Here is a 14,092-nt window from a genome sequence, read left to right on the forward strand (position 1 = left end):
TAATGTTCATTTATTACAACAGAATTTTTTTTGAACTAATATTGATTTATTATAATAAATATAAGTGCATTTATTTATTTATTTATTTATTTATTTGCTCTAAACCACTTGTATTATTGACTTTAGGACAACATAAGCAGACTGCTTTAGTTATTTATTTATTTATTTATTTTAAAATAATTAATTTGTATAATTATATTTGGGATTTAGTATAATTGTATTTAGCAATTAGATATTGATCTTTCGCTGTACACAAATAATTTTGCAGGCTAACAGATTAATAAATGATAATCTGGTTGCATGATTGAAACTGGGATTATTTATTTATTTATTTTTAACATATTGAAATGATATAACTTCATTTACTACTGGATAATATACAAATTATATTATTTAAATATTTTCAAAAACACTAAAATCCTCATCCTGCATCTAGAACTGTATAAGATTATTGTTTTTACACGACGTTACACGTTATTTGTTTATTTATATAATAAATATAATAAATAAACAAATACCCCCCTCCCCCCGTCTCTGAAATGGACTGCTCCGCTCTGAGCTGTCACGCGCGCTTCACATGCACTTCCGGGTTTATGACACTGTGGGCGCGTCAGGAGGAGCCGGTTTACAGTGTTGTGTGTTTGTGTGTGTGTGTTGTTTGGTTAAACTGTGGCGATGTTCCTCCGAGTTTTGTGTATTTTGTGTATTTTTAGCTTCGTGTCACTGCAGTATGTTCCTCCGGTGAGTGACGTTTTATTAGTGAATATTTGCATGTAAATATTTTGTGTATTATGTGTGTGTGTGTGTGTGTCTGTTTATGTCTTTGTCTGTCTGTTTGTTTATCTATGTGTGTGTGTGTCTGTGTGTTTGTGTGTGCCTGTCTATCTGTGTGTGTATGTGTCTGTCTATCTATGTGTGTGTGTGTGTGTGTGTGTGTGTGTGTTTATTTCTTTGTCTGTCTGTTTGTTTATTTATGTGTGTGTGTGTGTCTATCTATATATATGTGTGTGTGCCTGTCTATCTGTGTGTGTGTGTGTGCCTGTCTATCTGTGTGTGTGTGTGTGCCTGTCTATCTGTGTGTGTGTGTGTGCCTGTCTATCTGTGTGTGTGTGTGTGTGCGCCTGTCTATCTGTGTGTGTGTGTGTGCCTGTCTATCTGTGTGTGTGTGTGTGTCGGTCTGTCTATCTGTGTGTGTATGTGTCTGTCTGTCTATCTATGTGTGTGTGTGTGTGTGTGTGTGTGTGTGTGTGTGTTTATTTCTTTGTCTGTCTGTCTGTTTGTTTATTTATGTGTGTGTGCCTGTCTATCTGTGTGTGTGTGTGTGTGTGTGTCTGTCTGTCTGTCTGTGTGTGTGTGTGTGTGTCTATCGATGTGTGTGTCTGTCTGTCTGTTTATTTCTTTGTTTGTCTGTTTATCTCTGTGTGAGTCTGTCTGTCTGTCTTTATCTATCTATCTATCTATCTATCTATCTATCTATCTATCTATCTATCTATCTGTCTGTCTGTCTGTCTTATTTGTCTGTTTTTCTAACCACATGTACACCTGTCTGTCTCTCTAACAGGATATTTATTTGTTTGTTTATTTATTTGTTTGTTTGTTTGTTTGCAGTACACGGAGGACTGTCGGACGGGGATGTACCCACCCAGCGGCCCAACGTAAGTGTTGTTGCACAGTACATCATCTGTACGTTGTTATTGCGACACTGACTTTTGCAACACTGAAGTATCACATGCTGCAAGTAAGGAGTAAAACACGTATGTGGAAACAGGAACTAACGTGTTTCAAGGATGTTCCACAACTGTAAAGTGTAACTATAAACAGATAAAAAATGCAACATGACATTCTTTAATAAATAAAACATTGTAATTGTTGGCAAATTGCGGTACTATAAGAGGAATAAAACACTTATTGGTGGCGTGATGAATTCCTCTTATGACACAGCAATTTTCCAAAGATTACAGAGTTTTATTTGTTAAAGAACGGCACATCGTACTTTTTATCAGCCTAAAGTTAATTTATTTTTGCAGATTTAAAGGCGCAGTCCCTTGGTACACCATCAACCTCGAATTGCCCCCGAACAAAAGATGGACACAAATCATTGCGGATAAGAAGGATGCTGTAAGTTGACCCCTATGAGATCACTGTTGCTATGGTAATGATAATTACCACAATCGCTGATTTGGGATTTTTATTGTCTGTTAGTGTTTTGACATTTGTTTTGTATTAACAAAATCAGTTACAACTTGACACAAAGGTCAGTATTGGAGTCTGACTGAAGCCGGTGTCAGTGGATAGATTGGATCGATACGTGTTGCTAGTATTGGTGTCAGAGCGATACTTCATGGTAGTGCTGGTGTTGGACTGGTGTCTGCTGCTGCTATTGGTTTTGGACCATTACTGGTGTTGGACTGATACAGAATGCCAGTGTTGGTGCTGGAGTGCTACCTGATGCCAGTGTTGGTGTTGGACTGATACAGAATGCCAGTGTTGGTGATAGAGTGCTACCTGATGCCAGTGTTGGTGATAGAGTGCTACCTGATGCCAGTGTTGGTGTTGGACTGATACAGAATGCCTGTGTTGGTGCTGGAGTGCTACCTGATGCCAGTGTTGGTGTTGGACTGCTACCTGATGCCAGTGTTGGTGTTGGAGTGCTACCTGATGCCAGTGTTGGTGATAGAGTGCTACCTGATGCCAGTGTTGGTGCTGGAGTGCTACCTGATGCCAGTGTTGGTGCTGGAGTGCTACCTGATGCCAGTGTTGGTGTTGGAGTGTTACCTGATGCCAGTGTTGGTGCTGGAGTGCTACCTGATGCCAGTGTTGGTGTTGGACTGATACAGAATGCCAGTGTTGGTGTTGGAGTGCTACCTGATGCCAGTGTTGGTGTTGGAGTGCTACCTGATGCCAGTGTTGGTGTTGGAGTGCTACCTGATGCCAGTGTTGGTGTTGGAGTGCTACCTGATGCCAGTGTTGGTGCTGGAGTGCTACCTGATGCCAGTGTTGGTGTTGGAGTGCTACCTGATGCCAGTGTTGGTGTTGGAGTGCTACCTGATGCCAGTGTTGGTGATAGAGTGCTACCTGATGCCAGTGTTGGTGCTGGAGTGCTACCTGATGCCAGTGTTGGTGCTGGAGTGCTACCTGATGCCAGTGTTGGTGCTGGAGTGCTACCTGATGCCAGTGTTGGTGTTGGAGTGTTACCTGATGCCAGTGTTGGTGCTGGAGTGCTACCTGATGCCAGTGTTGGTGTTAAGTGTTGGAGTGTCACCTAAAGACAATATCAGTGTTTGATCAATAGCACTAGTTTATAATAGTGACCTGATAAACCATGAACAAAATACTGTAATTACAATACTTGATATAGATGTTTTAGCACATTGTGGTCCACATCTGATTGAACATTTCAGGGTAATATTTTGTTCATGTGGTTTATTGCCCTGTTTATAGAGGAGGTCTTGAGTCTGTCTGTTTTATTTAATTGTTTTTTTTTTTTTTTTCTTTTTTTCCTTCATTTTAGATGATCAGCTTGGCCCAGGCCGTCAGAGATCTGGCAGATGCCTTCGTCCCTAGTGGGCATCTGGAGGAGCTCGTTGACAAGGCTTTGGTAAGTGTCTGCAGAAAAGAAGATTGGTCTTGTTCCAGTTTAAAAGGCTAGATCGAGAGTGAGTCCATGCATGGGTGGAATCCATTGGCATTAATTTTTAGTTCCTGCATCACAGATAAACCAAATCATGGACAACTAAAGGACATAAACAGAGACATTGTAGGTGATGGATACACTTGTTGTATCGAAGGTTGCCTTGGTGATGTAGTGACAGGTTTGTTATATGTTTGACTTCTAGCCCTTGATGATTGACACTCTCCCATATCCTTTCAACGAAGAGATTAAAGGAATCGCAACAGCATCTGGAGTTCCTCTGGGTAGGAAATTCAATTATTATATATCTCCAAGTTGATTATTGTCTAGGACCTACCTGGTGCTTCCTCCTGAATAAAACAGCAGTGTAGTAACAGTATCCAATAACTTCAGCTATAGATATAACTGTATATTTTTCTTTTTCTTTGTTTTTAAAGGTGAGACCCTTCTTTTAAACATTTTCTATGAGGTTTTCACAGTGTGCACCTCGCTGGTCGCTGAAGATCCTCATGGTAAGCAGATAATAATCATCCGTGTAATCAGTTATACCACAGCATTGTCAAATTCTGGATTGTGATTGGTCAGAAGGTGTTGATTCATTTTCTATAACAGCAGCTCTGACAGTAGTGCAGCTGCAAATCACAGGTTTATATTAATGCGCTCGTTCTATTACGTTATCGTTTCTATAGTAACAGCTCAATCGCAGGGCGGACGCTCCTCATAAACGGATTAAAAAAAATCATTGATGTGGTGAAGTTTTTTGCGAGAAGGCATTTATTTAATATTTACGGAAGGAGTCTCCAGTGTCAGCGCTTTGTAACAGGTCGTAACTATAAGTTTTCCGACATCTTCAGAACAAAGGAGTTTACGCTTTTCTTTCTTTTTTTTGTCTTATTAACCTCAGACAGTAAACGTAATTACAAATCGCTGAAAGTATGACGTGTCATTCTTAGTAAATAAATAAATGTTAGCGTTGGAAGATTGCTGTGGTGTAAGCGGAATAAATTCATCGGGACGTTGCTGTTATAGGAAAATAATCAACTACAGGTTGGTAACAGTAACTCCACTTCATCACACCAACCTGTTTTGGATTATTTTACTATAACAGCATGACGCATTTTATTCATTATACTGATCGTGTGTGCGTGTGTGTGTGTGTGTGTGTGTGTGTGTGTGTGTGTGTGTGCGCGTGTTTTTTAAATATGATCTCTAAGAATTTAAAATGTTTTTTTTTTTTTTTGTGCAGGAAACCTCATTCATGCTCGGAATATGGACTTCGGACTTTTTATGGGGTCAGTTTTTATTTTTGTTTTTTTTTTAAATAGTTTTTTGCTTTGTAAGCAAATTGTATTAAATTTGTATTTTTTTTCCATTTCTAATTGTAACTAACTTAATTTAAAAAAAAAAAAAAAAACAGCATAAAAAGCAATGTGAAGATAGTAGAATCCCAGTTTTAGCTTTTTAATGTGTGTGTGTGTGTGTGTGTGTGTGTGTGTGTGTGTAGTTGGGACATGAAGAACCATTCGTGGGTGATCACGGAGAAGCTGAAGCCTCTGTTGGTGAACGTGGATTTCAGGAGGAACAACAACACCGTGTTCAAATCCACGAACTTCGCCGGCTACGTGGGCATGCTCACCGGCATCCAGCCTGTAACACACACTCTTATTTCTTAAAAAAAAATCAGTAATATAGCACAATAGATATTGGTAGTTATACAACAAAGCATAATAGTTTTGCATTATAACATAATAAGCTGCTAATAGTTCTGTAACGAAGCATAATAGATGCTGTAATGACCAAATAGATAGAATAAAATAATACACACTGTCATTTTATATGCAATTTTCTACATGCTAATAACACAATAGAGGCTAAGAGCTGTACAGCAAAGCATAATAAATGCTAACATTTGTATTTTTGAGCATAACAGAAGCTAATTGTTCTCTAATATAGTGTAATAGATGTGTGACTCCTTCACAGAGAACAATGAAGCCCACACGTTAACCACATTTTCACCTCACGCAGCTTTAACACACACTGCGGCTGATAAAGTGAATACACATTAGTCAGACCACGCTGAGGGTTTTCACTTTCAACACACACACCGAGCTTTAGATACTGTGTTTTCTGTGCGAGTCTTATCATGTTACAGCGAATGTTCTTATTTAACAGAAACAAAACAGTGAGAGGAATGAGGTTAGTATAGATTATACACACACACACACACACACACGTTACAGGATATCACATGGGGAACCTATTCGGATTTTACGCTATCGCAAGTCACTTTTATTTGTTCGTTGTCTGACTTTCAGTTCTGCAATTTATTAAAAAAAGGAATCGAGTTTAAAGCAGGTGGGTGTCACAAGACTGCGTTGTAACCTCGTGATTTCCTCTCTCTCTCTCTCTCTCTCTCTCTCTCTCTCTTTCTCTCTGTTTCTAAAGCACGTCTTCACCCTCACGATGAACGAGAGATTCAGCTTGGATGGAGGCTACATTGGTGAGTCACATCTCATCCCACACTTTCCTCCAAGAAGAAGAAATATAACTGATCTGGGACCAGCTCCTTTCCCATCTGTACATGTGCACGTGCATTAGGATCTGAAAAGAAAACTGATCCAGGATCAGCAGGACGACGATACGACACTATGAGTCATTTAATGTGACTCATTTGAACTCAGTTAGATTAGTTGTTCAAAAGGAGTCATTTGAATTAAATGAATCAAAGTAACATTTAATAGTTTTTTTTTTTCTTTTTGCAGTTTTGATTGTTAGTATGAACAGAAATGAACGCTAACTGATCTGGGAACAGCTCATCTCTCTCATCAGTATATTGACAATGATACAAGCTTTGCTCCTAATACTCTACCAGTTTGCTGTATCTGACCAATCACAGACCAGCATTTCGTCAGGGCTTTATTTAAAAAACATACATGCATAATAATAATAATAATAATAATAATTATAATAATAAATCATACTTGCAGAATTATGTAGTACACAAGAGCACACATATCTCCAGTCAAGCTTATTCCCCATTTTAATCTGACTACATTGATTTCATTTGAATCATTCAAACTCATTTAAGAGAGTCATTAAGAAGGATTCGTTGATGATGACTCCTCATAGATCCGCACTTTTAAATGATATCATTTGAACATCTAGAAGAAATCCAGATTTATTTAACTTCACTCTGCCTTTTTTTTTTTTAAATAGCTGGATGAAAACACTCCAATCAAACACTTTCCCCTTAATTTGACTAGATTGACTCATTTGAATCATTTGAACTGATTTTAAAGAGTCGTACAAAAGGAGTCGTTGATGTTGACTGATCGTAGATTTACACTTCTGTGTGGTATTAGCTGAACATCCTGAATGACACCTTGTCTTAAACTTGAACCGATTCCTCTTTTTAATGTTGACTCCTTTGAATCATTTGAGCTCGTTTAAAAGAGTCGTTCAAAAGGAGATGCTGATGACGACTGATCCTAGATCGGCACTTATATGGTAGTAATTGAACCTCTAGAATCTGTTTAACACTCCAATCAAACTGATTCCTCTTTTTTTAATCTGTCAACATCGACTCATTTGAATCATTTAAACTTTAAAAGAATAGTTCAAAAGGAGTCATTTAGCAAGTGATTCAAAGTAATATTTTCCAGCTTTTTTACAGCTTTGTCAATATAACGGTATGATTTATTGTAATAATGCAGTTATGTGACTCACAGTTTTGATCTGAAAGGGAAAGTTTGTCCCAAAATGTAATTCACAAAGTTCCCAATTTGCACCAAATATAGTCACTCAGCCAAGAATCGTTCAGTGTCCAATATCTGATTCTTCAGTTTTGTACTCGACTTTGAAGCCTGTGTTGAAATGTGTGCAAGACGTTTATTTTTAAATCATGTTTTTGTAGATGTTTTGGCCACGCCCACCACCATGGCCTGTGGTCTGACCACACCTACTCGCTCCTGTTTGACTCCCATGGTCTAGTTCACGTCTAGATACACAGTAATTTAGTAAATATTTAGTAAATATTACAGTAAATCTGTAATGCGTTGTGCAGGAATTCTGGAGTGGATCCTGGGGAAGAGAGACGGCATGTGGATGAGCTTCCTGACTCGCTCCGTCTTAGAAAACGCCACCAGGTATAAAACGAGTTCGAGAGTCGTTATGAGTGACGCTTGGTGACAAATCAGTGTAAGATTGCGAGATTACACATATCGCACATAACGAAGGCATTTCTATGATGCGTGATAAATGATAATTTTATTATTATAAAGTTATAAAGAATAATACATTTGATTATTATTCATAAACAGGTTTTTATTAACTACTTTATTTTATTTATTTATTTTTTAAAAATTTAGTACAAAAATTTAATATTAACTCCATCCAGTCAGTTTGTAATTATATTTTTGTAACCATTTATCACAAAATTTTAATATTATACAGTGTAATATATAATGATGTAACATATCATCGTATTGCCCACACCCAGAGAGACAAACACTGATCTTCCATAAAAGGGCAACTTCTGCCAATTTCCTGTATCTGACCAATCAGAAGCCAGCATTTCATCACAGCTCTAATACTAATACTGACTCATGTGTAACGCAGTGTTAATTTTAGTCTTTTGAAGAAAATGATGAATAGTTTTAGTCGTATTTAAAGTTGCTTGTGTTATTATTAGTTTTAATCAAGATGTTGGACCACGAACAAAATGTTCAGGTTTCCAAATACAACAATTTCCTACATTTCAGTAACACTTAAACACTTAAACACTTAAACAGAAGGCCAGCTCGCTTTATAAAGGTTTTTATGTAAGCATTTCTTTTTATGCTTTAATAACGTTACTCTAATGAGCGCGTCTATGACTCCCGTAGCTATGCGGAAGCTAAGAAGCTGCTTTCCGACACGAAGCTGTTGGCTCCTGCTTACTTCATTCTGGGAGGCAACCGGAGCGGCGAGGCGTGTATCATCACCCGCTCCCGAACACACAACCTCAACCCTCTGGAGTGAGCACACACACACGCACACACGCACACACACACACACACACACACACACACACACAGACACATACAGACACGCACAGACACACACCGCTAATTCAGCCATTTATACTTATTTCATTTTACCAACTGTATATAAAGAAGTAATGATTTTGTGTGTGTGTGCGCGTGTGTGCGCGTGTGTGCGCGTGTGTGTGTGCGTGTGTGTGCGTGTTTCAGGCTGGCTGTTAAACAGGGCCGTTGGTACGTGTTGGAGACGAATTACGACCACTGGAAGGAGCCGCTGTTCCTCGATAACCGCAGAACTCCGGCGATGAAGTGCATGAATCAGACCACACAGGCTGTGAGTATCTCAACATACTGTTCAAAAAATTCTAAAATTTTATTCATCAAATCGGGAACATGCAACAGTGCGCTCCAACGTCTGTACGTTTCATTTTTTTCTGAGAAAATACACAGAATTTCACAGAAAATCTATCTATCGGTCTATCTGTCTACCTGTCTGTCTATAAAAGAATCCAGTTATTACTTCAGTAATAACAGTAGATGTAGTAAAGATAAGTGAAACATGATGTTTTGATCAAAAGTCAGTCATCAAGTGCTTTAGAGGATGAAGGAAGCCATTTTTTTTCAAATACGTTTAATTTGACTGATATATATGTGTTGTGCAAAAGTCTTAGGCACCCTGTTTTTTTTTTTTTTTTTTTAGTACAAACTTTGTTATAGATGTTTATTTTCTGACTTCTACATTATTGATTCAGTAGAAAAACATTTTAGATTCCAAACATTAGTTTTCCAGCCCAAAATGAAATGTTACAGAAAAATGTTTGTATGTCAGTAAAGAAAGCAGCAGATTCCATAAGAGACACTTTTCAGATAAAAACATAATGAAGGCTGCTGGGTTTCGCTGCAGAAATAAGAAGCGAGTCGACAGTCAAAGTCTCCAGAAGAACTGTGGCTGCTTCTGCAAGATGCTCAGTAACACTTCCAGCTCATTTCCTTATAAAACTGCACACACTGCACCTCAGATACTGCTTTATTTATTTAAAGTGAATGATCGTCACATTAAATATTGACTTTGTTTCATTTATTACTGTTTACTGCTCTTTATAGTATTTTTTTAAAATGTAGAAACATTTAATTTCATTATTTTTGAAGGCATCTTTGCTCTACATCATTTCCTTGCATGTGCCTAAGACTTTTGCACAGTACTCAGTATGTATATATATATAAACTAGGTCATCCAGTAGCTATCTAGTAGCTAGTTTGTGTTCAAACACCATATGACCACTAAAAAAAATTCTTATAATAGCAAATTGTGTGTGTGTGTGTGCGTGTGTGTGTGTGCGCGCATTTGGGCCTGCCATAACTACGTGATATGTATCTGACACGTGCAGTTTAACACGTAACACAATTATCATCTCTTTTATTGTTGATTTTGCGTAAACAATGTCGCGTTTCTCCTGCAGAATATCTCCATAAAGACGGTCTACGACGTCCTGTCCACTAAGCCAGTCTTAAACAAAGTAAGTCTCGTAATTATTATTGAAGTGCTGTTGGATTCTGGGTTCTGATTGGTCAGAAGGTTGTTGATTGATTTTCTATAACAGCTGTTTATATGAATGCGCTCGTTCTCACGTGTAAGTTTTCGTTTCTATAGTGACAGCTGGTTAACAGGAAGTTGTACGTCAGACGCTGCAAGTAAACACGTGTAATGGTTGATATGTAAGGAGACGTTTATTTAACTTTTATGGAAGGAGTCTCCAGTGTCAGTGCTTTGTAACAGTAACACATTGTAACACTCGGGGACTTGCTGTTATAGGAAAATAATCAACTTCAGGAAAGTAACAGTAACTCTGCTTCGCACTGGAAGAGTCTTAGAAGAGTGTGATATTTTTCTAATCTCTCTCTCTCTCTCTCTCTCTCTCTCTCTCTATCTCTCTCTCTCTCGTAGTTAACTGCGTACACTACACTTATGGAGGTGTCTAAGGGGACGTTGGAGTCGTATATCCGAGACTGTCCGAGCCCCTGCATGCCGTGGTAAAAGCTTAAACACGGCTCTCGGCCCTCGACGTTTCTCCAGAACATTCCTTTACGCAATGCATGCACTTTATTAAGATTGCTCACAAATAAATAGTGATCATTTTATTGTAAAATCTATAATAATATAATATAATATAATATAATATAAGTCAGGAATTCTGTTAAGCACCACTCCAGTTCTAACGCTGAAGCACTGAGTAGCAGGGTACTTCCATTAATTTTAATAGAAATGTTGGTTCTTAGATATATTTTACGATTTATTTTAGCATTTGTTTGTCACGATGTGTCATTTTTCGCATTTGTTTCATTTCAGAAACCACGTCGCATGTAATCCGAGGTTAATTAGTACTAGACTGTACTTCTTTGGCTCAACTTTAACTTGCTTTTAACCTTGAAATGACATGTGTAATATGGTTTATAATGAAATTCGCTGTAGAGACATGCTAAAGTAGATTTATCAGAAGGGAAAGCCATTAGCTCAACTGTTAAAGGTGTTCTGATGCATTTTACTCAGTAAGGCTGCTTCAGTACTTGATGTTTTACGTGTAATTTTATCCATGCAGAGGGACAATGTAGTGAAGTTTTGCTTGTGAATTCACTGATTAGGATTTATAGAAATTATTCAGAAATAGAACAGTTTGCTTACAATTCATGCATTAGTGTGTGTGCACAGAGTATATTTTAGGTTTAGGGATGTTGTATTGTCTGAATGTTTTTAGATAGGGTTCCTCACTACACTCACTACTCACTACACTCAAAAAACAACACAATCTCTAATCTGACCCACGGTTCGATGTAAACAACTGACTAGTTGACTAGGTGAGTTGATTTTAAGGAGAAATAATGATAATAATGTGTTTCCTGTGAATCCTCATAAAGTACACTTGGTAATTTACACATTAATGTCCTAATTACAACTTAAAAATGCAATGTACAGGTATGAATATGTAGGTGTACCACTCAAAATACACAACTGCAATAAGGATTCTGGCCGAAACATGTTACTATGGTAACGTTTGGAGGGGCGGAGCTAAGTGGAAGCTCGTGAGACTTCTGGAACCAAAAGTTTCATGAGTTAGAAATTGTCAGAACTCGTTGCGTAAAATAATGAAGCAAGACGTAAAGCACAAAATGAAAATGTGAATAAGGATTTGAACACAATTTTCTGTTCAGCTCAAGGATTTTACAATATTTCTAATCTGACCTATGCTTCAATAGTATTTGAAATTACATTAAGTTACAATTTTAATTGTAATTTAATTGTAATTGTTGCACTTTTTCTTTTCTTTTTTTTTTTTTCTTTTTAAATGAAATTGTCTCAATACTGGTGAATCCTGTTTGTGAGTGATAAATGAGAAAATGGATGAAATTGTCATTGTTGAAAATAAAAATACATTAACACAAATTAGCACTGGAGCTGTGAATTATTGCAATATTTCTTTTTTTTTATTATTTTATAAGTAGTTTTTTTTTCAGATTCTTGAAAGTCTTAGAATTGCTTGATTAATAATACAGTGTCTTTAATCTGAAGAAGCATTCCACAGGTTTATAATGTTGCAGATAAATTTTCTGAGGTTTGGTAAGTAAGTTCTTTCCGTGAAGTTTGATGTTAGTGTGTAAACTTTACTAGCTAGAAAATTATAGCTGCAGGTTGTCGCAGGTGAATTCACAGAAAAGAAAAAAAAATCTGCATTATCTTGACATTTTGGCTTTGTGCCAAATAGCCTGTAATAAACTGTAACATTTTGAGTTGCTGAAATAAAATGAAAATGAAAAGTAAAATTTAAAGTCACGTAACTGTCTACTTAGCATCATGCATTTTCGAAGACGGATTTCCAATTGGTGAAGGAAAATTTTTGACGTAAAATGGAGCGCTTTGGCGAAAAGCTGCAGACTCGCATCGTAGCTGTTGATTTTGGTCTGAAGAACTCTTAAAGATGAGTTTGTCCTAAATTGTGCACAAGGAACCAGGAATCCTCAGTCGTACCTTCAGGTTTCCGAAGCCTTCGCTGAAGCCCGGGGTTTAGGATCTGTCTTGTGTCTATGGAACCGTATGGACATCTGTCAAGATCGTAAAGTTCTAATGGATTTCTACTCATTTCCTCTTTGTAGAGGCTGATTTTCACGCCCATTTTCAGGAAGTTCTCTGGTATGCCACTCCACGTGATCCTGGCATGTCTGTCTGATGTCGATTTAACTTCCAGTTTGATCCTGTTGTGTGGCTCGCATCTGGGGTTTGCTTCAGATTGTGGACGAGTTGCACCAACTGAGCAGTAAAAGAAAGCTAAAAATGCATTAACCATTTTATCTGCGTTCAGGAATCGTACCAAACCTGGCGTATCCGGATATACGACCTGTAAGCGTGCGACTCGTTGTTGATAGTCGAGCAATTCGCATGCAGTGAGCGATAATCTGGGATCATACATCGTATCACACGTCTCGTCCTTACCAAGCGCTTTAATTTGCCTCAGGAGCAACGTACTGACCCTGACCGTGTTATCTGGGTCGTATCCAGTGCCTTGATCGCTGTCCTCGTAATTCTGCGTGATATAAACTTCATCTACTGCCAACCCTAATTATTACTCTGTTCAAGTTTCTCAGTGGATGTCCCTGCGAGTTGTAGTAGTCCTGAGTGACGTAACTAGGCTTTGAGATTCCCAAAAGAATAGTACACTTTGTCTACACTGGACGAGGAAGTTCAAAGTTGTCTGGCTCTTCAGCACAGGTAAAGACGGTCCATAGTAGCGAAAGCTGTAATCTCCTCAGGATGGGTCGAAACCAAGCCAGTGCAGAAGCGTGAGGCCAGGCCGCGGGGATTCGTTACAAAAAAAAGTGCTTTCTTTCAGGTCCTTGATGTCTTTCAGGGTCCTGAAGGTGGAAACGCTGGATAAGACCACAGAGAGAGAGAGAAACAGAAAATGAATGCTGTTCCTTTCATCGTAAAACCTGAAGAACAAAAAAGTGGATTCAGAAGAAATCAGGTGAAGAAAAGGAAACGTAAATCCTGATAATCTTTTGTAACAATTAATAGTAGCCTAACTAACATTTTCTTATTTTTCATGAAAAACATCTAATTGTTGCTCTGCTGGTTTTCTGTGAGGAGAGGTTTATGTACCATTTATGGAAGGAGTCTCCAGTATCAGCGCTCTAAGATTTAACATCTTCAGGACAGAGGAGTTTACGCTTTGCGGTTTCTCGGTAACGTCACAAGCTGCGTTTTTTAACTTAAAGAGAGACAATAAAGAGAAGCTGGAGAGGGAAAGACTGTTTATAGCTGCTATAACGTAAATGAGAACAGGAAGTAATTTGTTTTGTGGATGTTCCACGACATTAAATGTAACTATAAACGATAAAAAGCGCAATGTATGTTTTTTTTTTTTTTTTTCAATAAATAAAAATTTTGTTA

General features: G+C 37.8%; 1 protein-coding gene across 1 annotated transcript; it reads left to right on the forward strand.

The window, feature by feature from the left end:
* Nucleotides 1–584: 584 nt before the first annotated feature.
* On the forward strand, nt 585–12,091 carry asah1b (N-acylsphingosine amidohydrolase (acid ceramidase) 1b). The gene is made up of 14 exons (XM_026947708.3): nt 585–741; nt 1,609–1,655; nt 2,028–2,118; nt 3,512–3,598; nt 3,837–3,915; nt 4,069–4,143; nt 4,878–4,923; nt 5,136–5,280; nt 6,077–6,131; nt 7,695–7,776; nt 8,515–8,646; nt 8,863–8,986; nt 10,113–10,169; nt 10,598–12,091. Exons 1-14 carry the CDS (start codon nt 676–678, stop codon nt 10,685–10,687), a joined length of 1,176 nt encoding a protein of 391 aa, XP_026803509.3. The 5' UTR covers nt 585–675; the 3' UTR covers nt 10,688–12,091.
* The last annotated feature ends 2,001 nt before the right edge of the window (nt 12,092–14,092 follow it).

This window comes from Pangasianodon hypophthalmus, chromosome 28 (assembly GCF_027358585.1).
Source record: "Pangasianodon hypophthalmus isolate fPanHyp1 chromosome 28, fPanHyp1.pri, whole genome shotgun sequence".
Classification (NCBI taxonomy): Eukaryota; Metazoa; Chordata; class Actinopteri; order Siluriformes; family Pangasiidae; genus Pangasianodon; species Pangasianodon hypophthalmus.

Excerpts from the sequence above, each read along its gene's own strand:
- asah1b (XM_026947708.3), top strand. The coding sequence starts at position 676 with ATGTTCCTCCGAGTTTTGTGTATTTTGTGTATTTTTAGCTTCGTGTCA. Across the intron at positions 1,656-2,027 it reads TACCCACCCAGCGGCCCAAC|ATTTAAAGGCGCAGTCCCTT; the intron begins GTAAGTGTTGTT and ends TTATTTTTGCAG. Across the intron at positions 7,777-8,514 it reads GTCTTAGAAAACGCCACCAG|CTATGCGGAAGCTAAGAAGC; the intron begins GTATAAAACGAG and ends TGACTCCCGTAG.